General features: G+C 36.2%; 1 protein-coding gene across 1 annotated transcript in view; it reads left to right on the top strand.

Moving 5' to 3' along the window:
• The first annotated feature begins 418 nt into the window (after nt 1-418).
• LOC141748602 (connector enhancer of kinase suppressor of ras 2-like) overlaps nt 419-27,013 on the top strand; it is a 209,861-nt gene continuing 183,266 nt past the window's right edge. The window contains exon 1 of the mRNA XM_074600940.1: nt 419-485. Within this exon, the coding sequence (XP_074457041.1) occupies nt 419-485 (67 nt within the window). The remainder of the gene's footprint in view (nt 486-27,013) is intronic.

Here is a 27,013-nt window from a genome sequence, read left to right as displayed (position 1 = left end):
TATTTTCCCTGATGAAGATCCCAGAGCTTGTTGGAATAAAGCTCCTTAAAACTCAGTGTCTGGAATAGCTCCAGCTTGAATTGCTCTCTGTGTAATATAATTTTATATTTGTGCCAGTCTAATAAGTAGATCACTGGGTAGAGGCTTTTGTAAGTAAGTCTATACGTACTGCACCATTTCCTGGCTCTGTGCTCCAGTGTGTTGCAGGCTGTGTGCAGTGGGGGAGGTGCCAGCGCTGATCAAGCAGTGTAATTTTATACATTACTGAATCAGTGCAGGAGAAACCTGGAGGGACAAAGCATCATCTTCTCTTTGGACTGCACTGTAAAATCCTACAGCTCTCTTAGCCCAGCCATGCTCTGATACATTTTTTTTTCTCTCCTTTTTCTGATTTTGGTGTGAATGATAAAGTGATCTGATGATGGCTCTTGTTATGGAACCTATTAGCAAGTGGACGCCCAAGCAAGTAGTGGATTGGATGAAAGGTATGATCATTTATTACCATGTATTGTCTGTACTTTGGATCCTTGCAATTTACATATCTGCTCTTGTATCCTTTGTTTGGGGAAGAGTTTATTCAGTTCCAATAATCCATATGCTGCTTTGCACAGTAGTTTTTAAAGACACGACTGAGGAGAGAAGCTGTTTAAGCTGTGCAGCATGTTGTTGGGATTTCTGCCGAGAACTGAGTAGGGATCAAATGCATCTGTTGGTAAATGCAGGCATAAAGTGTTTGTGTCTCGTGGCTCCATTATGCATTGCACAGTGTAACATTACTATGTTTGGTTGCTTTAAATTTGCCCTGATTAGGTCTGGTTTCCTCATATCAGGTGATCTGATGCAGCGGCTGTGCAGCGCTCGTGTGTAGTTTAAGGTACCACAAGGAGCATAAGGTGCCGGTGGCTGCGATGAGGAATTCTGCTCCGTTAGTGACATGTCCTGATTTGTTCAGGCTTCCCAGCCACTCTCGCTGGTGCCGCCGCCGTGTCTAATGCACCCGCATCCCTGTCTGCCGCCGGTGCCGTGGGCAGTGCAGCCTGCGGACCATGCCGCGCGTGAGGGAACACGCAGGGCTGGGCATGGCTTCGCGGGGGAAACTCTTCCCCCTAACTTGACAGGAATGGTGATTTCCCTGCACATTCGCAGTTTCACAACACAGCCATGAGCTGTGACATGTTTTGCCTTACAGTGCTCGTCTGCACTGCAAACAGGCTGGGTTGGATGGGAGGGTGAAGAATTGTTCAGGATGATAAGTGTTTTAAATTTCTCCTGAGTGAGGAAAAATGTATTTCCCCAGTGGGATGCATTAGTGTTGTTATACATCGCTTCTGATGAGCTGTCTGTCTTACAGACAAATAATTTCTGCTACGAGGGATCTCCATTATATAAGGAGAAGAGGTGCAAATTTTGTTTGTACCTTACTCAGGGAAATAATTTCTGTAATGTCATTACTGAACTTACTGGAGGGTTGAATTGGATGCCCGCTATGGTATCCTTAAAACTTTCATAGTATTATCATTAATAAGGGAACGATTTTGATTTCCTTTTGCTGATATACGTCTCATACTTAACTGAAATTGGGCTGTTTAGGTGCTCATCAGACACATTACACTTACGAGCAAACTATTCTTTTACAAGCACACAGTATTATGAAGCTAATGGTATCTAAGGGAATGTATGTAGTTTGTTTCGTAGGTGTTTGTGAATTCAGATTAATTGGGAGATTTTAAGCAGGTCATTGGGATGGATCCTGAAACCATTATATGGATTAATTCCCATACTCCAGTGTCATTAGTTGAAATCAATTCCTACTGTACGTGCAGAGGAGAGTTTTCTGATCCACACCATATTTAAAAAATGGACATATCATTATGCTATTTTAACTCATTACTTGAATTATAATGTAAGTTAAATGTCAAAGTGTGTATAATAATACTTGTTGCTAAATTTAAAAATTCTTCCTGCTACTTTTTTGTCCTTTTTGATGTAAACTAATTACATCTTGGGCAACATTAATCCATAACGTGTAGTGCATACCACGGGAAGCAAGAAGGTCACACAAATAAAAGGGTTAAATGTATAGAGTTGCCTGACACTTAAATTTCTATACAAAGACTGCATATTGGATCTGTAGGGCCGTCTGGAGTAGACAGTATTGTCAGCTGCGTGCCTCTGGGCTTAAGCATAAATAACTATAATGTAATGAACATTGAAGTATTCACCAGATAGGTATTTTCCTTGGTAACATGAGTGCTGCGGATCCACAAACAGTAAAGTTGCACATTTGTCCATTTTTACCATGCTAATATTACAAGTCCCTTTTTAATCCTGGTGCTTACCTTTATAAAAGCATACTTCAATTGTAGCCAAAGGAAAGACCTAACACTCACAAATGGAAGCATACCAGCATTAATTTAAAACTACTTATAAATCCCTTCTTTTACAAAAATTTCCCAATTGTGGCCACTGTTTACCTGTAATTTACATATATTCTGTATGTCAGCTCCATTAGCTATAGTCATTCTGCTAAATAGCTATAATGCATTAGAAAGGTCAAAGGTTTGCACAGGTAGTAATATTGAAGTGATAAGGTAGCTTTTACATATGTCTTCTGTACTGAAGGGTACACTTCTTTGACAGCATTAAAAGATAAAGTAAAAACTTTTTAGAAAAAAATACCATGCAATGAATGTGGAATATTACCTTTGCTATAGAAAGCAACATGTTAATAAGCAGTGTAACAAATATTGTAAGTGTAATACACCTTTTTTTGGCTTAAAATATGTAGTCAATTAGCTTTATTTGCAAAATGTCAGCAATGTATCTTTTTAACTTGAATTTATTATAATTACTTAAGCTATCATAACTTACTTTTAAAAACCGTTAGCAAAGTACACGTTTTAAAATTAAATAGCAGTGAGTACCAGCAAAATCAAATAATTGAAGATAAGATGAAAGAAAGCCACAAAAATGATGTTAATAATTTGAGACCTGGCTACCCAGAATGCGTCCTGGTTACAGTGTGCTATTATCAGAAGCAGCTGCAGCCTAAGCCCCAACCAAGAGGAGACACCCTTCTGTTCTTTTCCTTAAGGAAATGTTACTTGCCAAAAAAGTAAAAATTGGTAGGCTTTAAGGAACATTATTATGACAAGTTGGCATTTTCTAGTTATCCACCGTTCCTTTCTCAGGAACACATTCAACTGGAATTCAACTTGGGAACTGCATCTGATTGTGTGGACAACCTGAAGAGGCCTGCAAGTGTTTAGAAATTGATTCCTGAGGCTTATAGAGGTTCTAGAAGTTAAGACTCTAGATGCCTTTGTGTTAAAGAAATTGTCTTTAGAGTATACAAAAATAATTGGTAAAGTTTAGCAAATACACAGCAGAAGGCACTGTCGTTAAAAAGAAAGTTTTCAAAGGAGCAGAAGACATTAATTGTGAAGATATTTTTAACAACAGTTTTCAGTTACTATTTTTTCCAAAATTTTCCAAAATTCTAAATTTCTAAATGGTTTTCACTTCAGAAACTTAGCCAGTATTTCTACTGGCACGTACCTATTTCTTACAAAACTTAAATGTTTTCCTGGGGGTATGTACTATGGACCCAAAAGGTACTTTAAGAGAAAGAACTTTGCCTTGCTCAAATTCCATTTTGGCACTGTTGGGAAAATAAATATTACCCATAAAGCTTGCAAGTACATTAAGAATCAGACTAGTTTTCAAACTTAGTCTGGTTTTGCTCTGATTAAGTTTAACATATTAACATGAGTAAACGACAAACTGCACTTCGTATTTACATCTGTACTGCTTCTACCTGGAGACTTTGATTTCTTTTTGGCCTATGAAGTTACTGTGAAACTCGGTGACGCTTTGCAGTTGCAAACAGGTTATCAGAGTGAGCACTCCTAAACCAAAGTCCATCTATTTTAATATGCATGCATGCATTATGGAAGGTAATCCTCTACAGAATTTGAGGGTTCTGGGGGGCAGAGGGGAGGTATGATGCCTTATTTGCACTTAGAATTAATAAAAGCATGATAGTTTGTGTCTTCACTGTAAGTAGAATCTGAAAGGTATTCTCTGTACTTTTATAAATAACAGCATTTAAGATTTTGTACTTCCTAAAAGAAGCAATTTACAAGTAGGTCATTTAAAATGTGAACTCATTTACAGTGAAGTGACACCTGTGTTCAAATAAATACTAACTTTTCAAAACAATCCAATGAAATGAAATGAAATACAATGCAATGAAATACAGCTGTGACTTTCAGAGAATGGAATGTTATTAAACAGCTGAAAATTAAAATAGGAAGCCAGTTATTTCTTAAGTACCTGTAAGTAGTAACTCCACATGGAGTTATTCACATTATGTCAGTTATTCACAGTCTTGGGGACTGACAGTAAGGTTTGTCTGCCAAAACAGCCTGCAGTGGAGGTTTCTCTCATAATGAACACTCAGCTTTAGGTACTCATTTTACAACTGCAACCCATTTTTTCCTCTTTAAATCTAGAATTTCTCCACTCTCAACAGGAGATGCAGACACGAAAAAATAAAAATTAATTCAGTTGGTAAACTGATTAACTGTGCTGCACTGATCCTGTGCAGAATAATTATATGTTTAGCTGAAGGGTTTTCCTTAGCATGTAATTCCCTGATTTCAAGCTGGCTCATAAAAGAGAAAGGAAGGGAGGGAGGGGGAAGCTGAGAGCAGGGAAGCTGATGACGTGAGTGGACTTGTTAGCATTCATATCACGCAGGGCTCCGGCAAAGCCCTTCTCAGTCTTCTCTTGCTTTTCATTAGATCACTACCTGTTCTGTAGCAATATGTCATAATGAGGGAATCTCCTCTATTTACAGAACGTAATCTATAAAATCTTAGCGTCTACTGGAAACACAGCTAAATGTTATGATCTACTGCAAAAGCAGCCTTATAGGTACTGAGCTGGATGATACTTAGCTTTCTTGATCCCCCTTCATGACCTTAGACTCCCATAATGCAAGTATTCAGCTTCACAAGATGTAATTTGAAACCTGGGCAGATAACCTAGGTCATATCTTGTTTAGAAAAATGTAGGTTTTATAACATCTTTTCAGTTCTTTCTGAAGACAAATAGGTTTGGAAGAGAATGAAGAGCCACAAATAGAGATGCCCTCAGAATTAGCATTGAATTTTCAAGCAGTACTAAAGCATAGGTTTCATCATTTTCCTTCTACTCTCACCAATTTCAAAACTGAAACAAATGATTTAGTTTTGTGGCTCCCCCTTGGATCACCGTGTTCCACGAGTACCACATTTCCAGTTGTCACTGGGAAGTCATTGAATCGGAATTGTCTGTAATTCCTCTCTGATTCCTTTTACAAGTTTCAGACTGTAATACTTTTAAGTAATAAATTTTGGCAACAGCTACTTTGTTGAAAGTTGTAAACTATTTGCTTTAAAAGAGTCAGCAGAGCACACCTCATTTCAAGGAGCAGGTTCCCAATATTGGGTACAGTTAAGTGTTGGAATAAGCGGTCAGAGCAGGTTTGGCCATTTCCTTTGCAGGAGGTTTTGAACACAACTAGGAATAGGTCAGACAAACATCCCTCTGGAATAGTTTACGTATCCAGCCCTGTCTGCAGAAGAATGGCTTCTGCCAGTTCAGACAAGATCTTGGGATAGTTTCTTGCATATGTATGACCATTCATCTTTGAAACATGTGAAACAGTCCCAAAGAGATCATAGCTCTAGCTTCCTTCTGGATATTTCATGGTTTATATTTTCCAGAATACCTGGGTGAGAAGGCTATCCTAGCTGCAGACGCCTGGGATGAATCTGCATTTCAAATGTTCTGAAAACTAATGTCAATGGGAAGACTGGATAGGGGGGAGGCTACAACTTGGTTAGGAGAGAATATGAAAAAACCATACACAAAGTGTAATCTAAAAGTTCAAGATCTCAGCTCACTGTCTCTTGGAAAGCAAGTTTAGCACAGGTGAGTTGCTCTCTCATGATGAGTAAACATGATACATTGGATTTTTCTTTGTTCTCTTTCCTTTAATTTTTCACTTTGTCTTTAATTTTTTAATTTATCTTACATTGTCTTGACTTCCTTTATTTATTTTTTTAATTCTCATTTTCTTCTAAAATATTTGCATATCACTAAGAATTAGTATTTATAAAAGTTACTGGCCAAAAGACCTGGTCATGTTTTTGTTATCACCTACTGCACACATGGAAGATGAAAGGAGATGCAGTCAATATTGACTATAAATTATAAGTAATAAAGCTATATGTATAATGTTTAGGCATAGCAGGAAAAATATTTAACTGTAGTGAAAGCCTAGCAAAACCAAGTCAGATACAAAGTAATCAAGATCAAATCAATACTCTGTTCCAAATTTCTAAAGTTCAAAAATCTCAATCTTTTATTTTATAACAACCTAACGGCATAGCATCCTGAGAGCAGAAGAGTTTCAGCAACAGAAGCAAATGTATGCTCATTCCACTTTTACTAAGACTTTACAAAAGCCCCATTCTTTTCAGCCTAAGAGGGTGAGACATCATAAAGTGCTCAGAAGACTTGCAGGATAACTAAGACCCAGTATCCTCAAGGCTTTAACTATGATCACTCTTAATTCAACCTGTGTACCACTGGCAGCCTGGACAGACAAAAGAAGAGTTTGCTGAGTCCATTACTCCCTTTTCTGCCTTTCCAGTAATGACACAGCCATAGTTAGTGTCACGGCAAGCTGACCTACAAGCTGAGTAGGGTATTGTAGACAGACCTCCCTATCTTAAGTCTATCTGTAATGTTCTATGGAAATAATTTATCTATCTATCTGAGCTATTTCTGCATCTCTATCACTATTACCTCATTTTTACTAGCGCCTTTTTGAGGACCAGTTAGAAACTGATCTATGTATCTTCCAAGAACTGACTGGATTAGCACTATCTCCATAAAAGATTTCAGCAACATTTAGCAATTTAATGGTCTATATTTATTATCTGGAGATTTAGGGATATATTCTAAAATTTCCCTATCTATAAAGCAGATACGTTCAGACCTTTTAAATAAATGTAATTCTGCTTGCAGAGAAAAGCCTGAGCTGAATGAGTGTCTCTCAAGTGACATTTATCAAGCGTAACTAATCTTCCAGGTCATTATGTAAAGAAATTTATTTTATTGTCTTGAACCTTAATATAGGCAGTCAGACACAATTGTCATGCATTGCTTTATCTTGTAACCTTACCATGTGTTCTTAAGACACATTATGCAAAATCCTCACCTTTCTTCAAATTCTGACCACTATGGGGAGAACAGAGTGGCAATGCAAATTCAGAGGAGATCAACCTTCTCCAGATCTCCATTGTTTCCCAATATATTGCATTAGGAAGCAAAATTCAGAATAAATTGGATCCTGTGGATGACACTTTCAGATCACATTAAATGAGGCACTGTATGTCAAGAAGCTGCAAAGATACTGGATCCTGCTGAGCAATAATATACTTTCATGGTTTCTTCCCAGACATAATCCTGACAACACTTTCTTGCCCTCCTAATTCCTGATTCTAAATTTTACCTTGCTTTGGCAGGAATGACACCAACACATGTACCATAACACTGAGAACTCTGTGTGTAACGCCTCAGAGTTACTTTTACAAGTTTATAAAATGTATATTTCTTAGAAAAATAGCAGAACATCTCAGTGTTACAGTATTTCTGGCTACCTCCACTGGAAAGCAGTTTTAAAAATATTACACTTTGCAAAAAAATACATTATGAATAGCATTTTAGTGTATGCTAGAAAAACACTGTCTAGATGGTGGAGTGTCAGGCAAAGTTCCTTGCCAGTTCCTACATCTCAAAACCAGTGGGAAGGCAGCTGTATGCTTTCTGGGTCTCTCCTCAAGGTAGTCTCCTAAATGTACACTATAGTTCAGATGGACGCATCGTGTGCTTAAGTAAAGAAATACTCCTACCTAATGAAATTTACGTACATCTCTTTCTGACAGGCTTAATGTCTTGCATTTTGATTTGTAATGAAGGAAAGAATGCATGAGGCACAATAAATATTACAATGCTTGCATATGCCAGGAAAGTAAAAAGTATGTTACAGTTTGTCCTGAGGTGTTTTGCAAAATTGTTTTAACACCTACAAAGGTTTAAAAACTAAAAGGGAAAGAACTTATCCTTTTAATGCCATTCTTTCTGAGAACAGCCAGCTGTACTGCCTTGCTGACAGAAATGGAGTAGTTCTGCTGATGAAATTAGTGACACTGTTGATATTAAATGAAGCATTGTACTTAATAAACTACAATAGTATGCAATATTGCTCAGCAATAATACACGTTCATCCTCTCCCCTCTTCTAAATGCTACTTCTGTAGTTTAGGTTTTTTACTAAATACAAAACTTTCCCCTGTCCCTTGATGCCATTGTAGCGATGACAGGCGCTGGAAAGATGGAGCTTAGTGAGTTGTCATTATAGGATTCAGAGAGAGAGAGAAATTGTAAGGTTGTATTTGTGAAGAGCTCTAGTGATGAATAAAATGAAATTATTTCTGATTAACTAATACTCAAACAGCTTCCAACAAGTATCCTTGTTAACCTTCTATAGCGATGCACTCAGAAGAATTCAAGTCCAATGTAATGTTTGTTTTTTCTTATTCAAATTCTTAGCCAACTGTTTTCCAATAAAAATGAATTATAAAAAGTCTGTGGTGCGTTTTAGTTACAATGTGGGTGATATGTTTAAAATAAAAATGTAACAGACAATAGTTTTACAAAATACTCTCAGTTCTGTTCCCTAAAAACGTGTCCACCTTTTTCATTCTAAATATCATACAAAGCCTAGAAAAAACTCTATAGCTTTCAGGAGTTCTTAAGGCAGAAATTGTGTCTTCTATAACGGTACTGAAACTACCACAACTATAGAAAAGATTAATTTGACACATCTGCTTTTTAGTTTACATGGAAAACTACCTCTGTTTGAGTTAAGACAGACAGTAGTGTCATCAGCCTGACAACTCAGACATTGCAATTATCACTTGAATGAAGAGCATGTTATAGCTCTCTCTCTCCAGCAGCTTCCTCTGTTCTCTTTTCGTCTCTCTCCTCTCGTTTATTCGTATTATTCTCTAGCAGTATGTTTCCTGCCTTTTTCATAATCAGATGGAGGCTAAGCATCAGATTGTGAAGTAATTCGTTCATTTAACATTTAAAAATTCTAGCTCTGGCCTTCCATATCTCAGAGAGGGTTGCAGTGATTTGGAAGTGAACTGCATTCAAAATCCAGAAGGTATCAAAGGGAGAGCAATGGGAGAAAAGAAGAGAAGAAACAACCTGGGGATGATAAATTCCTTTTCTCCCCTCTTGCCAATGTTCTCCAATCAGTGTCTGGTACTGCGTGGGAGATTTTACTGTCCTGTAGTACAGAGTTCAAGTGGCATGCTAAATAACAAACAGCTCAGCTGCTGTACCATGTTGTCTTTCCTGACATGCAAATATTTCTGCTTTTTCAAAATAACGATGACATGCCCATGCTAAGTCTTAGTAGATAAAAAAAATGAAGTGACACATCAGCAAGTTTTGATCTCAAGCTTGGCAAACTAGGAGTGCTTCTGTATGTTGCAAATGTGTGCAATTCCATCAAAATATTATTTCGACAGCCTCAGATTAATTTGAGCAAGTTGAAAACCACCTGCCTAAAGAACCCTAGCACAACTTCTGGTAGCTTTAAGGTGCACTTGGAAGAGGGCGTATATTGATGTTTCATTGATTCTACATTAAAATCTACTGTGAATATCAAGGATGCTTCTAACTTCTCTTTCAGACTATGAAATCCTGCTTTCCTGGGAGACATGGGGGAGGTAGTTCAACAGTGGTATCTATTTATGAAATTCTTTGCAATGGATGGGAACATATCTTATACTAGATAGGAATGTGCTGCAGCGGGCACATTTCTAAAACCAGGAAAGACAGATGTAGGCATCTGTTATTGATCACTCAGCATGAACAATAAGCTCATAATGAAAATGTCCTAAATTACAGAATACTAAGGAGATATTTTAATTGCCCATTGTCAGGAGATTTTAATTGTTCAGTGCCAAGCCACGCTGATAATTTTGTTTATTTACACAGAAAACAACTTTATGGATTACAGACGAAAAAGACATTCAAAGCAGAGAAAAAAAACAACTTTGCAGCTTGCATTTGAATCATGCAGTTGGAGGGAACAGGTAGAGTAATGTAAGAGAAGTTCAGAACTAACAGAGAAGTTTAGAATATTCACTAGTTGAATGTCATATAAAAAGAAATGGATTCACTTAGTGCAGTAGCTCAAAGATACTGTATTTCCAGAAATAAATTTTGGAGAATGAAGGCAACTAGTGAATAATCCATCAAAAATACAACACATAATTAATCTAAATAATAAAATGGAGAAATTATAAGCATAAATAGAGCGATAGGAAATTTTTACGTGGGAAATAAAGAGGCAGATAAAGGACAAGTTTAAATGGTTATGATTTTATAAGGAAAATGGAGGAAAACACTTCTAAAGACTTTCAAAAGTGGCCTTAAAAACACTAGGAAATGTGCTAAAGAAACCATCATGCACTGAAAGAAAGCCACACTGTGAGATCTTATTAGCTATTTCTTATTTCTCTGATAATTCTCAGAGCAAATTATCGATAGCTTCTGTGGTAGCAGCAGAAATCATTATTTGCGTATCAGCAGTGAGGAGATACTTTAACTAGAAACCAAATAGCTCAAATGATCATTCAATGAAAGTGTTTTAATTCAATCTCTGAATCATTCCAAAAGTCTTCAATATTGCTTAGAATGTGAAAAAAAAAAAAGCTTTCTTAACCCCTGCTTATTGTGGGCTGCTCTTTGCATGTTGTCTCCACTGTTAAGTTCCATAAATTTTAAGTATCTAAAGGTACTTCTGTAGTTATCCATTAATGAAGCCTCCTTTGTGAGGTCCTGTAGTGTCAAAATAGCATGTTTTATTCTTAAATTATTTTGTATATTTCCATTTTCTTTTATGAATAATTTTTGCAATAAAAGGATGTTGATATATGAGGAATCCTGGCATTTGGAATGAATTAATTCCACATAACCCCTGGCATTTTTTCAAAGGCATTGGTTTTCAAAGGCAAATTAAGTATCCTATGAATGTCTTTGATAGGTCTCTAGTTTCCATGTCATATGTCCAGGCAGAAATTCCATGTGAAGCAAAGCTGCCTGGTTCTTCTGTGTAATGTCAGACTAGCCTGCTGATTGCAGGGCGTACAAAATGATTCACCCCAGTGCTTTTTTTTTCTCTTTTTGCCATCTAATGTCATACTTGATTTGAATTGCTCATAAAATTTATTCTTTCAAATCTCATTCATATCCCATCTTTTGAGGGGAAATGATAGACAATATTTCAATTTTTGCTTGCAAACTGGTAAGCTGTCACATCAGAGGACAATGTCACCAGCAAAATTAAACCTTATGGCATACTGTTAAGCCATGTTAATGCCATCCTGGAACAGTCTGTATTTGTTCTCATAATGAAGCAAACCGCAATGGTGAAAGAGCAGAAGCAAATAGATTGCATCTATGGTTAACCCTAGTAGGCATTCGTGCAAGCTTGAGTTAACATTACCTGTGCCAGCCACACCTTGGACTACTGTCCTTATGCCGTTAAGAAAGTTTCATTAAGATGATTAAGAGAAGGCCACAATTATATACAAAATTCATAAATTATATAAAATACTAACATAATTATTATAATTTTGTAGCAGTTCAAGATATACCAGAATGAATTATGATGTGTCTATCAGACCATCACTAACTGTTACGGAGGCAATGGCTTTCTCTACTCCACAGCTATCATCCCCAAAACGTGATAATGAAGCTCCATGACTAAGCATTCCCTAAATGATAACAGAATTTGCATTTTCTGGTTTTGGTGCAGAGAAAGAACATAGATTTCTCAGAAAAAAAAAAAAAAGAAAAAAAACCATTTCTTTATGTTAAAATATTGGCCATCTTGTTGTTCTAAAAAAGTACATTTTGAAACAGGAATTGTAATTCTTTGGACAGTTAAAAATAAACAAGGTTTCTAAATGACATCCAGGAAGTGCAAAGGAATGTGAAGATAAGCTTATTTCATGTTATTTCAGTCTAAAGGTCATTTTACCACTTTCTGTAGGCAAGATTATTCAGTAAACTTGATTTACATGTCTAGATGACCAATTGCGCTCTGAAATAAATTCATGTGATGCCTCAGAATTATTGGGAATTGTGTATTTGAAGAAAGCATGTGGTCTTCCCTCAAGGTCCATCCCAAAATATCTTTAGCTGTAATAATCTTAGGAAAGGGGCATTATCTGAGATTTTTACTAAAAATTAAGAAATTCAGTAGTATTTGTAGACTATGGATGCATTATCACCTGTGTTGCTTTCAATCCAAATGACTGTGAATACCACTTGTGCAGTAAAAAAGAACAAGATCATGTTCTGTTATTAAGTTTTCTGCAATAGATACCCTAAAGCTAACTCAAGTTGAGCTCATATTAGTGAATCTTGCATAAAGGTAAACCTGGCCCACAAGTCAGTCTAGTAAATGAGACATAACTAGGTAAAAATAAATCCATTATTACGGTGTAACATTCTTTATACAGAAGTGTCAGTATATCTTCCAGACTGGTTGTTCTGGGTAACGTAATAAAACTGATCAAGCAATATAATGAGGAAATATTCTCGAGGGACACTAGATCACAGTACAGTCATGCATTGGTATATTCTAATTTTTTGATTTAAAATTTATAGTGGTCTGCCAAGAGTTCTCTTGATAGAACCAACTAGCAGCTAGCAAAGAAACCATGTTTATTAAAGCCATGCTTATTTCCAATGTTCATTACCTTCCATATTTCTCTTTCCAGCTTCTGTGTTTTAACTCATTGGTTTGACTCTAAAAATCAATAAATGCTTTCAGACAAGGAGGATACTAACGAGTTGAAAAAAAACCTACCTAGAAATTCACTGAAAGAATACATAGCATTCTAGTGTTGGTATGGGCAAATGGAGGTATGACTTCTGATAAAAAATGCATATGCAATTACACAACCGCAGTTAATGACAGTGAAAAGTACTGCTTATATACAGGTGCACTGGCACTGGCTTGCAAATATATCATATTGGAAATGCATACACTAGTACAAAGGTAAATATGATGTTTATGATTCAGAAAATGATAATTTTTCTGAATCTAATTGAACCAAGTCATCATAATGGCATTTCCATTTTTATGCCGATGAAAGTACATTCTAATGTGATCCAAACTGAGATGCTAACAGACTGAGATGATAGGAAACAGTCAAAATGCTTTGAAAAACAGTGTTAAAAATTGGATCCTCATCCACTTCTATTGAAAGCCAGAAGGTAGATTGCACTGTCTGTTCTCACTGCTTGTATTCCGCGGTTCACTTCTGTTTTACATGACAAATCGCATTTCAGTCCACAGCTGGCATTTCAGTTAAGGATAACATTGTCCTTGTGCAGCTTTTAAAACAGAGTTTAAAACATCTGAGCTGAGGGGACCTATGTAAGTGTCGGATCATTATTACCATCCTGCTGCTTGTGAGGTTCTTTTCTCAAGTAACCTGGATCAAGTAACCTGGGACAAAGCAATATTTACTATCAAAGAGTAATGGCAACCTTATATACATTGTGGACTATTAACTTTTTTTAGGCTTTGGTGACTTCCACGTAGCAGTATTTTGACACAAAACTCTGCTGTTGCGTGGTTTGGGGCATTTTTGGATTGCTAAAGAGAATGGCCACAGTGACAGGCAGAGCTGGTAAGCACTGAAGACATATGAGAAGTTCAAGCCGAGGATGATGCAGATAAAGTTTCTGAGCTTTGCAGGTAATAAGTATTTCAAGAGCAACAACTCTTAATAGCGACAGGGAGACACGGTGAAATGCAGAGAAATGGCAGTTATTACCATTAGCATCCGTAGTGCACGAAAGTTATAAAATTTCATTTTGGGTGCTGCACTTTAGAATCACAATCATTGTTCCACAGGGCAGGGAAACTGCTCTGGGAAAGAAGATCTGACTAGCAATGGCTTCATTGGGGAAATCACATCTTCAAGACTGAAGCATTTTTCTGCACACATATAGCCCATTAATCAAGGGAAGAATTTGAAGCATATTATTCTTCATATTTGCTGTGTTTGGATTTTAAGTGGTGACAATTAAAAGAATGATCTTGACTATTATTATTAAATAATATGAAATGGTTTGTCTAAAGGAATAAATACAATTGGGCCTGTGAAGGTTCAGACATCTGGTACAAGCATATGGGTTGGGAATCATTATCTAGTTGTTACAAAAATACAACAAAAATGTCTTTTTAATGATAGAATTGAGGCCTTCAGGAGGACCGCTCCATGTGCTTTCCTCTTGAATGAAAGCTCCTTATTGTCCCTGTTATGCCTCGCAGCTCTCCGAAAGCATATGCAATGCTTGTCAAGTTACCGTTTACTTATTTTGAAACATGTTCAAAGTAGAAAATAGCTTAGATATCTATTGTCAAAACTAATTTTCAGAAAATGTTTTATGATGCACTGATTTTCGTGTGGTAAATTGTCTTCTGTTCTACATGTGCGTATGTTGTGGATTCATACCGCACTGCATTGTCAAGACTTCTCATGAATTTACTTAGTAGAAATGTACTGATGTAAGACTTGGTACAAATGCTCAGGTGTATTCTTAGAAGATGTAAGTGGGTACGTGACATAATGTAAGCCAGGGAAAGACCAGCAGCTGTATTTTGTATGATCCAGCAAGAAGTGTGGTAAAAAGGCAAATGAGTGAGAAGTGAGGAAAAGGCAAACGAGGTGGTAATTCTGGCATGGTCTCTGGGTCTTCCCTGCTAACCTGAGAGGTGTGAAACCTGAAAGCACTGTGGCTGTGCTTTCCACTCCTTGGGCACTTCGAGAGTAACCTGTTTTGCTAAAGGCACCACCTTTCATTATGAGTACGTGCAGCATGAACATAATGGATCTTCATTCAGTAATACATATATCTGATGATTTTTCACCTAATGATACTGTGTTGAGTTATCTCCAAGCCATGATGGAGAATCTTTTTCTTGTCTAAAGCCAAACAACCCTTACAGATATCTTTGACAAGGTCACATATTAATTCATGCCCAAGTATTAACCAGGAATCGTAAACAGAAACAAAATCACATAGTCTGGTCATCGTGAGCCAAGTATTTTGTGAACCAGAGCCTATGGGAAAATATAATTTTAATTCTCTGTTCCTTTTTGTGTGTATTTTGATTTCATCTTTGATTCTGTTAAGCTAAAACATCTTCAGATTTATTCAGCAAACATGACTTGCTGCAATCTTCTTTATGCTAGTAATTTAAGAAAAAAAGCCTTGGGCTGCATAGCATTAACATTGAGAATGCCTGCTGTTTCTCAGGTAGCTGTCAGTTCAGCATAAGGAAAAAGCTAATTATTTTAAGCAGGTCAGTCAGGAAAAATCTGAAATTCTACATAGCAGTTAGAAATCAGTGTCCATTGACTTCAGCTGAAATTTGCCACTGCAGAAGTATGTGTCTGGAAAAGAATCTATTGGTAAAAATACAGACTGCCAGTATTTAACAATGTAATCTTATTAAGCTTGAAATTAAAGTAATGCATGCAAATTAGCTCCTTGATTTGTGTTAGGTTGAGGCTGAGAAGGATGGTGAGGAAAACAAGAAGATGTGCATAAGAGAAAATAAATCAAAAGTATGTGGGTATATATCCTTTTTTGATATAACAAAGGTTTTTACAAGAAAAGTGGATGAGAATTATAGAAAGCTTCTCAGACACTGGGCAAGAAATCCTAAGAAATTATATTATGATATATTCTGTATTTTTATAAAATATTTATTAATTTTAAAAGGCTTAAATTACACTTGGGGGTGTCAAATCCCTTGGAATTCAAAAGCATTTAAATACTACAGTCTATTTACTTATGTTAAAGAAACACTGCTAGATTAAAAGCTCAGAAAATTTTATATAAACATTAATTTCCTGTATCATGTGATGCCAAAACAAATTTTAACAAAGTGAAATATTTTACTATGCAGTCTACTTTTTCTAGTGTTAAATTCTTAGCTTTGATATTTCATTTATTTTGAAGGGCAACAGGTTAGATGATTTTACTTTGCGGCAGTTACTATGGGTTTTTTAGTAATGATAGTATATATTTAGGAATAAACCACTTACAGAGATAAGATGCCTCATTCTCGTATCACTTCTACCAATGGAAATCACCGGTACATTTTCACTATGAATCACTGCATGCAACTGTTAATGGATTTATGCTGCAATGCTCACAAAAACTGCTTACAAAACCAATCTGGTTTAGAAACAAAATAAATTCTCTTTTATAAAATGTAAATGAAAGTCCACTTTAATTTTTCATATTGGGTAACTAAAACTACTTTATTCACTAGCAGGTGACATCAACAGTACGTGCACTGAATGGTTCACTTAAATCAATGGGACTACTTCTAGACTATGTTTCTATTTAGTATATTATTGTGCCTATGAACAAACTCAACAAATCAATAGTGTTTGGTGGAACTGAGATGCCCCAATGGCAAAGGCACTTTTTTAATCTTTTAGAAAAAGGATTAAGGCAGAATTTGTAAACTTGCTGAGCCAAAACCCATGTTGGCTCTGTGAACCTAAAAAGCTCTTATGGTGATCATTTGTATTTTCCTGTGTACCTCCAGACACCTAGAGGCTTAGCTTGGCTGTAATCCCATAACTAATTCAAGCAGAAATTCCTTGACTCCAGCAAACTCTCATTTAATATGGGTTTTACAGTTTAAATAAATTTTTTTTCAGCTGCGTTAGTTCACATTTTCACTACTTGAAGAGGAGTCAGATCCTCAGAGTTAAACTTGCATGTTAAACTATGCATTAGACATACACTTTTGTTATTTAAATATATACTACCTGAACATTCCTTTTAGCAAGAATAACCTTGTTTTTTCTTTTAAGTGTTTAAATGGAGTTTTCCAAAAGTGACTACATTCTAAATATGTCTTCCATGCTCCAGTCTCCAAAGAGATGCAGATACAGCAAAAAAAGAAAAGCTAATTCAGTTAATAAAAGTTATTAACTGTGCTGCATTGATTGTGGCTAGACGGATTACACATTTGGTTTAAGGTTGCCCTTAGTTTAGCAGTTCCCTGTATTCAAGTTGGCTTGAAAAAGGAGGGAGAATAGAAAGTACAGCAGGGAAGCTGATGACGTGAATGGGCTTCTTAACATTCACATCACACAGGGCTCCGGCAAACCCCTTTCAATCTTTGTGCTTTTCATTAAATCACTACCTGCTTTGTAGCAGCTTTTCTCAAACAGTGATTCTCTTACATTTACATAACATAAAGCTAGCAATGTGCTAAGTATCACTGTGGGATTGACATGCATACAGGCTTCTTTGATGTTATCCTTAAAAAAGATTTTACATCAGCATGAAATTCAGAAAGGGGGAGGAGCAGGCTGAGGAAGACATCAAATGAGACAGACGGACAATTCTGGAACATTGTGTTTGAACAGCCAACTCTTTTTGAAAGATATAGCTGGGTCTTTGCAATATATTTTGCTACCCCATAGAAAGCATTGGCCTAGAATATTGATCATTTTCAAAAGCAGAAGATGCAAACATCAAACAAACATCAAAACAAACCAAAAAACCTTTCTTCAACCGCCATGTACAGTAAGTCAATAAATACAGGCACCACTAAGGAGAATTACAGCAAAATGAAAAATCTTCTGCCATAGAACTCCCTGGACCATACAAAAGCTCTAACTGTCATCATCTTTGTCAAAACTCGTTAGTATTCCTTTCTAATATTCCTTTTTTTGCAAGGAAATATTGAATTTTTGGCAGAAAACTGTTCTAACAGGATAGCACATCTCCTCAGCCAAACTTCCAGTATTCCTTTCCAGTGAGAATCTAACACTTTATCACAAATTCCAACCTTGAATTCTGAAACCTAAAGAGGTATTTAATTACAGACTTTCATACGCTTTGCCTGGGGTGCCACCCTTGAGATCACGGCAATAGCTGTAGCCCCCAGGCCCCATGGATGTGAGAGAGGAGACACACGCGAGATCTGCAGGCCTTTTTTGAAGTGACACAGTTATGCTAGTGCTAAAACAGACCCAGCAAACCTAATTCTCAGGGCAAGGATATCAGGTTATTTTCACATTTCCAGTGAACAATCTTTTTCATCACCATGGAGAAGGTGAAAATAATGGTTTCTTTGTGCATTAATTATAGGTGTGGAAATTCCAGAACTAAAGCCATGGGTAATGTCCAAAAACAATGATTTCAAGGAATGCTTAATATTGCTAAGAAACTTCCCACTGTTTCATTCTTTTATTTCCCATCTTAAAACACAGAATTTGAGAACTGCCTCTTCATAACCAGTCCTACACTCAAAAATACTTGTTTTAGCAATTTAATAAAGTAAAAAAACTTAATTTTCTTTCAGTTCTGCACTGCACAGACCTTTAACACAAAAAAAAATGCACTCAGTGTTAGGCATTGAGTATCTAAAGTTTGCTGATGTCTCTCTTGGTACTTTCTGCATTATAGATTTTAATTAGTTTATGAATCTAGAGAAGGCACTTTTTGTGTTTCAGTTCAAAACAGGCTACCCAGGCTCTCTCTTTTTTTAATTGAAGCAGTGTGTATAATATTTTCTTCCTTTTGCTGTAATAAATATATTGGAAAAGACTGCTGTTTCATAAAGACTGCAGCTGTCTGCCCTACCATGTGATGATGCCTCTGAGTTGCAAGAAAACTCCAGGCAATCCCCTGTGTTTCTTTATACGCTTTATGATACCTCTAATCACAGAATAGATTTTATAGGAATTTCCATCACATATCTCCCTCTTGATTCTATTTTTTCCTGCCTGACATACTCTCACATGCTTTCTCTGCTCTTTGTAGGTAACAGGGGAAGGAAAAAGCAGAGCGAGAAATTATTCTGTCACTTTTTTCCAGGTTTCTACCATTTGTCAGCCCCTCCACTAATGGTTGTTACAAAATTAAAAGGCATGGTTAGAATGTGGAACACTAACACATTATGTCTGAGTTACACAATTTTCACTTCAGTTTTGAATTTCTAACCAACCGCTCTATTTCAAGTGTTCCATCAGGAGAAAATTAAAGTAAGCAATTAAGGGGGAAAAAAAAGGGAATAAAATTATAACAAATTTGATTCCATAAGACATTCTTTTTGTTTCTTTTACACAGATAGAGTTGCAAGGGCTCATTTCTCAGAACATTTTGTCTCAAAAGACTGGGTGCCTCAAACACAGGAAACAGCATCCCAGAATACTGCCTAAATGCAGACTGATGTTGATGTTCTCTTCCTAAAATGTCTGATCTTGCTTATCCTGAATTCAGTAGCTGAATTCAGTCTCCTAAGGAGTTCAGCTGATGCTGAATCAACTCCTGTAATCACCAGCTCATAAAGGTATTCAGAAATGCACAAAAGTCCAGCCAAAGTCACACAATTTTTCCATTTTCTTGGACCAAGGCAGTAATGTCATCAAGGGCAAAGTTTAAATGAGAACACAACCTAATAAAAATATGTGGTTGCTCTGATAGGTAAATTCATAAATTATAAATGGTATCTCCACTTTGCAAAAGAGGACTGCTATTATAAGCATCATAAAAGTGACACCACAAAGCTCTAGGGAGCAACTGGAACAGAAATCAATACATGCAGCAAGTGGGCTTTTATGAACAAAGTTGCTAAAAGAAATTACAGAAGGATCACGAGGGGAGGCACAGAGAAAACAACTGCTGTACAAAATAATTTATCTTTACTGAGAATCAGAAAGAAGTGGATTTGAAATATCAGAGCACAAACCCTCTCAGAAATAGTACAGTATCTGGCATATCAGAGTTAGACTTCTCTGGCAGTTCTTTTTGACGCTTGTGGTTGTCCCTTCTGATAGATGACCACTCCATGGAAGGACAGTTCAGAAAAAATGATAGAATGTACTTTTCTGTATAGGTCTTACAGCTACATCTTTTCCTAAATCTTAAAGGCTCCCAGCTGGCCGTATCATTTATCAATTCTAGAAGAAAACCAACAGATTTAAAGGTAACCTTCAGTACGATTATAATCCAGTTGTATGCTTTTCTATGAAACACTGGCTGGGAAAACAGTATTGTTTACTTCAGATACATCTGGTGCACTGTTGTGGTCAGTAGCTCTTACTGTGTATCTACGACATCTTCACTGTGGTGTTAATTCGTGAATTAATTGGGCTCAATTAGGAACGTTTACAATTCAAAAAAGTACTTGAGTGGCACAGAGGAACTTTGTTTCCAGAACCCAGTAGCTAGGTCCCTACTGCATTACCAGTGTGACTGTCAGCAACATTCCAGTGTCAGACCTACACACATTGGCTCGCTAGCTTGAGTTTGGAGCATCTGGTTATCACAGTATTTTCAGCAGTTGTGGAATGAGCATGGTCATTATTTAGTAATACATTTACTACAGAGTATGTATGGTGAGATCCTCAAAAGAGATTGGGATCATCTAAGAGAAATACATTCCATAAGCTTTTATGACTGCAGTCTTAAGGTAAACTGGATCTTTAATTGCCTCGTGTTTTGATACAGTCAATATTATGCAATGTATGTGGCCAAGAATGATACCAAAATTTGCATAAGAATCTCTATCAGATCATCCCATAACTAACAAAGATCACCAAAACCTTTTCTCCCTAACAGCTAACTTCAGCGTTTTACAGCCTCCCAGTATTTCTTGTTCACATTTAATTTCACAAGTATGATTTAACCAATTTTCCAAATATAGACTATATCTTTTCTCACGAGACTGAGAAATTACCTTGCTCACCAAAAGGACTTTTCTCCAAAGAAATACCTGTGATTGTGGCATTCATCTCATTTGCCTGGAAAATGAAGATTGGTTTTGCTTACAACTTGAATTCCCACAGTCATCATGTTACCAGTTTGGTAGTTCTGATAGCTTTTACTGAATTAATTTCCATCTCAAAAAAAGTCTTTTTTCCTGACTTTTTAAGCTTGTTCTGGCAAGAATTCAGTAATGCTTCAGACATTACTGTTTATTTTTTAAATAAGTTTGTCCTTTAGGAAAAAAATTTGAAGGTACATCTCATTCCTTAAACACTGTAGGTCTAAATGTTAAGCGTGACAGATGAGAGACCTCTCTTTTTAGTTTTACGTAGTTTAAATTTGAATTTCTTTAGATGGTTCTTGACCAGTTAATTTGTCTTGACAGCTCTCAGGGTCACATTTAGTTTATCCCCATAGGTGCCTTGTTCTGTAGGAGAATAAACTGCATTTGTCTCATCCACTTGTCTTTGATTTCCATATTTGTGTAAATAACTTCAAAATCATGAGAATCATAAGAAATACATTAAATAAAATGTGAAATAGATTAAATAAAATGTCTGTGCTTCCCTAAAGTGTTGCCTGAAAGATCCTGTGCTGGACAAAATGACCACTGAGTACACCACATGCTGTAAACCTCTGATATCATTACACCCTTAAAGAATGAACATATCTTCCTTAACTTTATACCCAGTCTCAAATATTTTCATAGAAATATTTACATTCTGTTTATTGGAACATCTGTACGGGCGGGGGGGGAGGGCACTCAATTTGCCTAAAATGATGGTACTCCAGCACTGGAGGACATCAAGTTACTGTAAAGGAAAAAAATAAGGAACCACAGGGACTAATAGCAATTCAATTTAAATTTGTGTAGCCAGAAAGTGTTGAAACCTAAACTGAGTTATGAGGTCATAGAAGATCTTTGAAAAAGCAGTGCATGAAGATAGCGTCGCCTAATATCACAGCTGTTTGTAAAATAGAACAAATAGTAAGTAGAGTTACTTGAGCCCAGACAGGTCATGAAGCTTGTGACAACAGAAAAAAGGTGACTAGCATGGACTGGATCCACATAGTAACTTTGTAAAAATATTTCCATACATTGATTAAAAACAAACCAAAACAAACTGAACTTGATTTACCGTTCAAAACAGGAGGGAATTTTTCATACCATGTATATGGAAGACATTCAGCCACTGCACGCTGCAGCCTTTGCTATTACTTTCAGCTGTGTTCTTCCATATACAAAGAAGTATCGTTCCCTATGACAGCAAACTGCACATCAGCACATGCTATGTAAATCACACCCACTTGAAAACCTCTCTCTACTTACAGGAATATTCAGCAAATCATCTCTCTTAATAACAGGCGTCTACAGCTGGCCAAGAGGTTTATTATTGTACAACAGTTCAAAGACTTCGTAGTGTCTGCAAAGAAGGACCCCATGGGTTTGCACGTAAGTGTCAGTGACATTGGGAAATACAGTCAAGGTAGAAAATAAATTTGAATTATATGACAAAAAAGGGTTTAGCCCATAGCCCTTCCACCATTTTCTTTAAAACACTTCTGCTCCAAGAACCCATACAGCTAGATAGTATTTCCATCTGTAGGTAAGCTGTAAATAGGTTTAAGATGTATGAGTCCCCTGAAACTTAGTGGAGTTAAGGATCTTGCTTACACAGAACACACGAACTTCAGCTCAGGTTCCCACCAGCCTGAACTTACACACAAAGTGAACACCTTTCACTTTCAAGCTGGAAGCAAGAGTGAGCGTACTTAATGAAGAACAATCAGTTCATATCAAGAGCACCGCAGCAAGCAAACTGTCCAGACTGTATGCCTGCATGTTTTAAGGGGGAAAACAATAGGCACTATTTTATCACTAAATAGGATAGACATATCTGGCATTTTTCCAGAATAGAGAAGTTAGCAAAATCAGTGATATTTGCCAAAAGAAGAGAACATTAGATAAGTATCAAGAATATGAAAAGCAAGAGAAGCGGATGCATAATGCATGACTGTGAAAGGCAGAAGGCTTAAACAGTGGAACAGTAATCAATAAGATACTGAAACAGTTGGCTGTAAAGGACAAAAAAAGCAAGATTACATCGTGAGGGCAAGATCTCGGCAGTGCACCTAGGGGATTCTAACAGGATCATATTTGCAACTGGAAAAGAACACACACAGGGTTATACAGTTAATGCCTAAAATTATACTGCTGTATTAAGTTAGCTTCTGAATTGAGAAAAGAATGAATGATATGCATAACGCCGAAGGCAATCAAAGAGACAACTGTATTTAATAAAGCAATAATAACAGCGGACAATATCTGCCTGCACAGATTGGTAACTTCTATCAAGACAGAATTTACAGAAACAACTTTCCAGCCTTTCAGTGCACTGTTTCTTAGAATGAATACAGAGCCATCAGGAGAAGCTATCCTAACTCAGAAACAGTTAACTTTTAGGAATGAACTGAAGAAATAAAGTTGTCACTAAGGAAAAATTATCTTGATGTATTTTATTTCCAGCAGGCACAGTGATTAACATAAAAACTTTAAAATGAGAGGCAGCATGTTAAAAACCACATTAATACTTCAGGGATTTCCATGCCACCAACTGTAAATACATGCTGGCTTACACCAGCATAATAGGACTACAGGTTCCACAAGCAGCTACATATCTTCAGGATCGGTTCCTGTGGAAAGTTAATTCTGAAAATTATCTGGATTAGTTTAAAACACTCTTAATGATGGTTTTTTTTAACCTGAGGTATTTTGACAGTCTGGTTAAGGAAAAAACGTGTATGCTTCTACCTAGAGATCTGATGAGGGAGGATGAATAACCTATGAAAGAGGGTAAAGAAATATGATGAAAACATGATGACCCACCTGTATGCTGGGTGTACTGGATACCTCTTAATATGCCACTGAAATGCATAGAATTGCACATCTGCCTCTGGACTCCTATCCTAACTCATTTAGATGGCTTTGGAATTTTACTTTGTTCTTCTAATGAATCTTCAGGCTTGAAGGCTATTGACTTGATTTCTGATATTCATACTACCACTGAGGATACCCAATCTTGGTGATGGAAGCTTGAAATCTGACAAGGATAGTCCCTAGGAAATAATACGGTCTTTTGTTTCGTTTGTCTAGTACGTTGGTGGAGACGGGGAATTATTTCAACCACTGATGCAAAAGTGAGAGCTATTACAGGCAACTGTAATATTTACATAAAATATCAAAGGGAGGAGTGGAAACCCACAAAAGGAGGAAGAGAGGAGGTGGAGCTGTTGGAGTCTACACTGATCTTTTTTGTCAGCTTTCCAGGTAGAACCAGTGAATGTGTTCTGAACAGTCTCAAGCTCAGCAGAGAAATGACTCATTGCACTGTCTTCTCTTAGGACTATAAAAAGAAAAGCATGCAGGCTGGCTTTTCAAACATATTTCCATGAGAGATGCTATGCACGAATTATATGAAGATATACCTACTAAACTTCATTTGGATTCTTCAGTCTGACTTGATAAAGTGCATCTATTCAGATAGCTTTCACAGCTTATTTAAATTCAGTCCAATGGGTTACACATGAAAATTGCTTGCAACAACGCTGTCACATCACAGTGGCTCAGCAGCCAGTCTCAAAATGAGGTACTGGCTGGCAATCAGTAACTTGATCAGGGATATATGCCTGAAATGTGCTTGCCAGGTTGTACTACTGTTGTTATGCATTTACACAAAGAGCTCTTCATGATTTATCAAATTATCAGGTTATTCAAATTAACTTTTTAAAATTAAGCCTACTGGAAATAAATGGGTCAATTACTTCATTTCATATCTTGTTGACTTCAACCCTGTTTCTCAGTTTATAAGGCAATGAATGAAGAGAGTAGTGTAGATGCTATGAAAAGCAAATTCACATGCATACGTGGACAATTTTATACAGACTATTTTTGCAAAGCTGAAGCAAAAGTTAACAAAAGAACAATTTGGTTTCATAAAGATGTCACAAAAGTATGGGACAGCTAGTTAATTGTTTAATAATTTTAAAAGCCATTGTCTTCTGTCCCTATGAAGCCCAGAAATATTCTACAGTATAGCCAAGTAGCTTGTAAAATAAATATTGTTTGACAAAATACACTTTTCAAAATAACCATTTTTTCTTTCCTTTTGTTGCAATAAAATGACCCACAGGCTCTAACAGTTTAGAGTTTTGGGCTTAAATCCCCAATACTGCATTTGAGTCGATCTTTTTAGTTGAGAGAGTTTAAGGTGGCATAACTTGCAGGATCTTAGTTAGTACAGGTAATAAGGACAGTATTAGTCATCATATCCTAATGAGTAACTATATAAAAAGTTAGGAATAAATGATGATCAGCATGTGCAGCAACAGAGGCCATGATGAAAAAAGAGAGCTAGAGCTAAGAGTAAAGCAAAATAAAATACTGAATTAATGGCAATTTTAAAAAAATTGTTTAATGAACAGTTTAATACTTACTCTCATAAAAAACCACAAATGCTGCAAAAAACCACACAAATAAGGCCAATGTACTTTAGTCAGTAATTGCTTAAATTTACAGCTGCACACACGCAACTCCCTTGAATAATGCTGAAGTTAGAAAGACCTTCTCTGGGTTAAATCATCTTTATGGAACAGGGTAGAGAATATGCTGAAAATTATGACTATAACTCATTGTTCTGAGTCAAATAATGTTTGCTTCTGCTGAATGAAGGAAAAAAGTTTGGTGAAAAAGTATTACTGTTGCTTTGATATACTTACAAATAGTTAACTAGATCATATTGATAAAACAAAGAAGTTAAAGTTCTGTGGCTTTAACATCAAACTAACACTACACAGCAGCAATGAAAGCATAAATTATTAGAGGTCAGTTTTCAGATAGTGGACTTAGTTTCTTCATTTGCAAATAATTGAAGGAATATAATTATCTTTGACCACAAAAAATGAGACTAAGTTAGGGGCAGCGTGAAAGCCTGTCCCAGCGATAAGTCTATAATTTGCAGTTCTGATATATGGATTTATGAAACTTGGTAAAGGAAATTAGTCCTAAAGAGTCACATTAAATTTAAACAGAATAAAATAGTTGATAGTTCTCTAAAATGACATTCCTTTTTTGAATTCTTGTTTCTTTACAACTAGCTATTTATTCCTACAGTATACTGGTTCAGGTGCCCAAGGTAGAAAACGAAAGCAAAACAAGCAAATCATTCAAATTATGTGTCTGTATTTAAAACTATGTATATACAAGTTGGTCCTAGGTTTAATTTTCTGATAAACTCAACTTACATAAAATATTTCATTTAGTTGTGTATATATGTATGCCTCCACCCTCTAAGCAGTTTATGCTTGTGTAGGAGTTCATAAAATTTGTTTCAATAAATATTACATTTTCTACAGGAAAATTGTTTGCAAATTTAAGTAGAAAACCACAAATTCCATGATAGACATGCTCTTAATGAAACAATTTAATATTTAGTACCTAAAAAGTAAAGATCAAGCCATTTATTTACATTTTACATATATAATGTATAGAAAAATATTTCATTCATCGTTCTGTGGAATAAAAAAATTAGAGATGAGTGTCACTTCTATGAATGGTCATTTAAATCCTGTGTCACACTGCATTCAATCAACACAAGCATAGTATTGATACTGCAGTTTAAAATCAGACAGGCCTTATAAAATAAAATAAAAATAGTCTAATTTAGAAAAACACATTTTGGTAAACATGTGGAGTCTTTTTCAGTGCCAGATCGGCACAAAATGGCTTCTAAGAATAATGACATTACTGTTTAGTAGAAAGATAATTTCTTTTTTACCCAGATCCAAAAATGGGAACTTCAAATTTTAGGTTTTCAGTTATGACCTCAAGATTGTGGCAGTGAGAACACAAATGGATGATATGTCAATGCTCCTGTGAAGTTCTGCACAAAAAAATAAATCAATAATTGTGAAATTGTCTTGGTGCATGGAAGATACTATTATCCTGAACTTCAATGCTTTCTGTAATGTCCTTGGCCATGGAAAAACTATCA

Source organism: Larus michahellis, chromosome 9, assembly GCF_964199755.1.
Source record: "Larus michahellis chromosome 9, bLarMic1.1, whole genome shotgun sequence".
NCBI lineage: Eukaryota > Metazoa > Chordata > Aves > Charadriiformes > Laridae > Larus > Larus michahellis.
The sequence above is the reverse complement of the archived record's forward strand: the minus strand, read 5'-3'. Positions and strand labels throughout refer to the sequence as shown.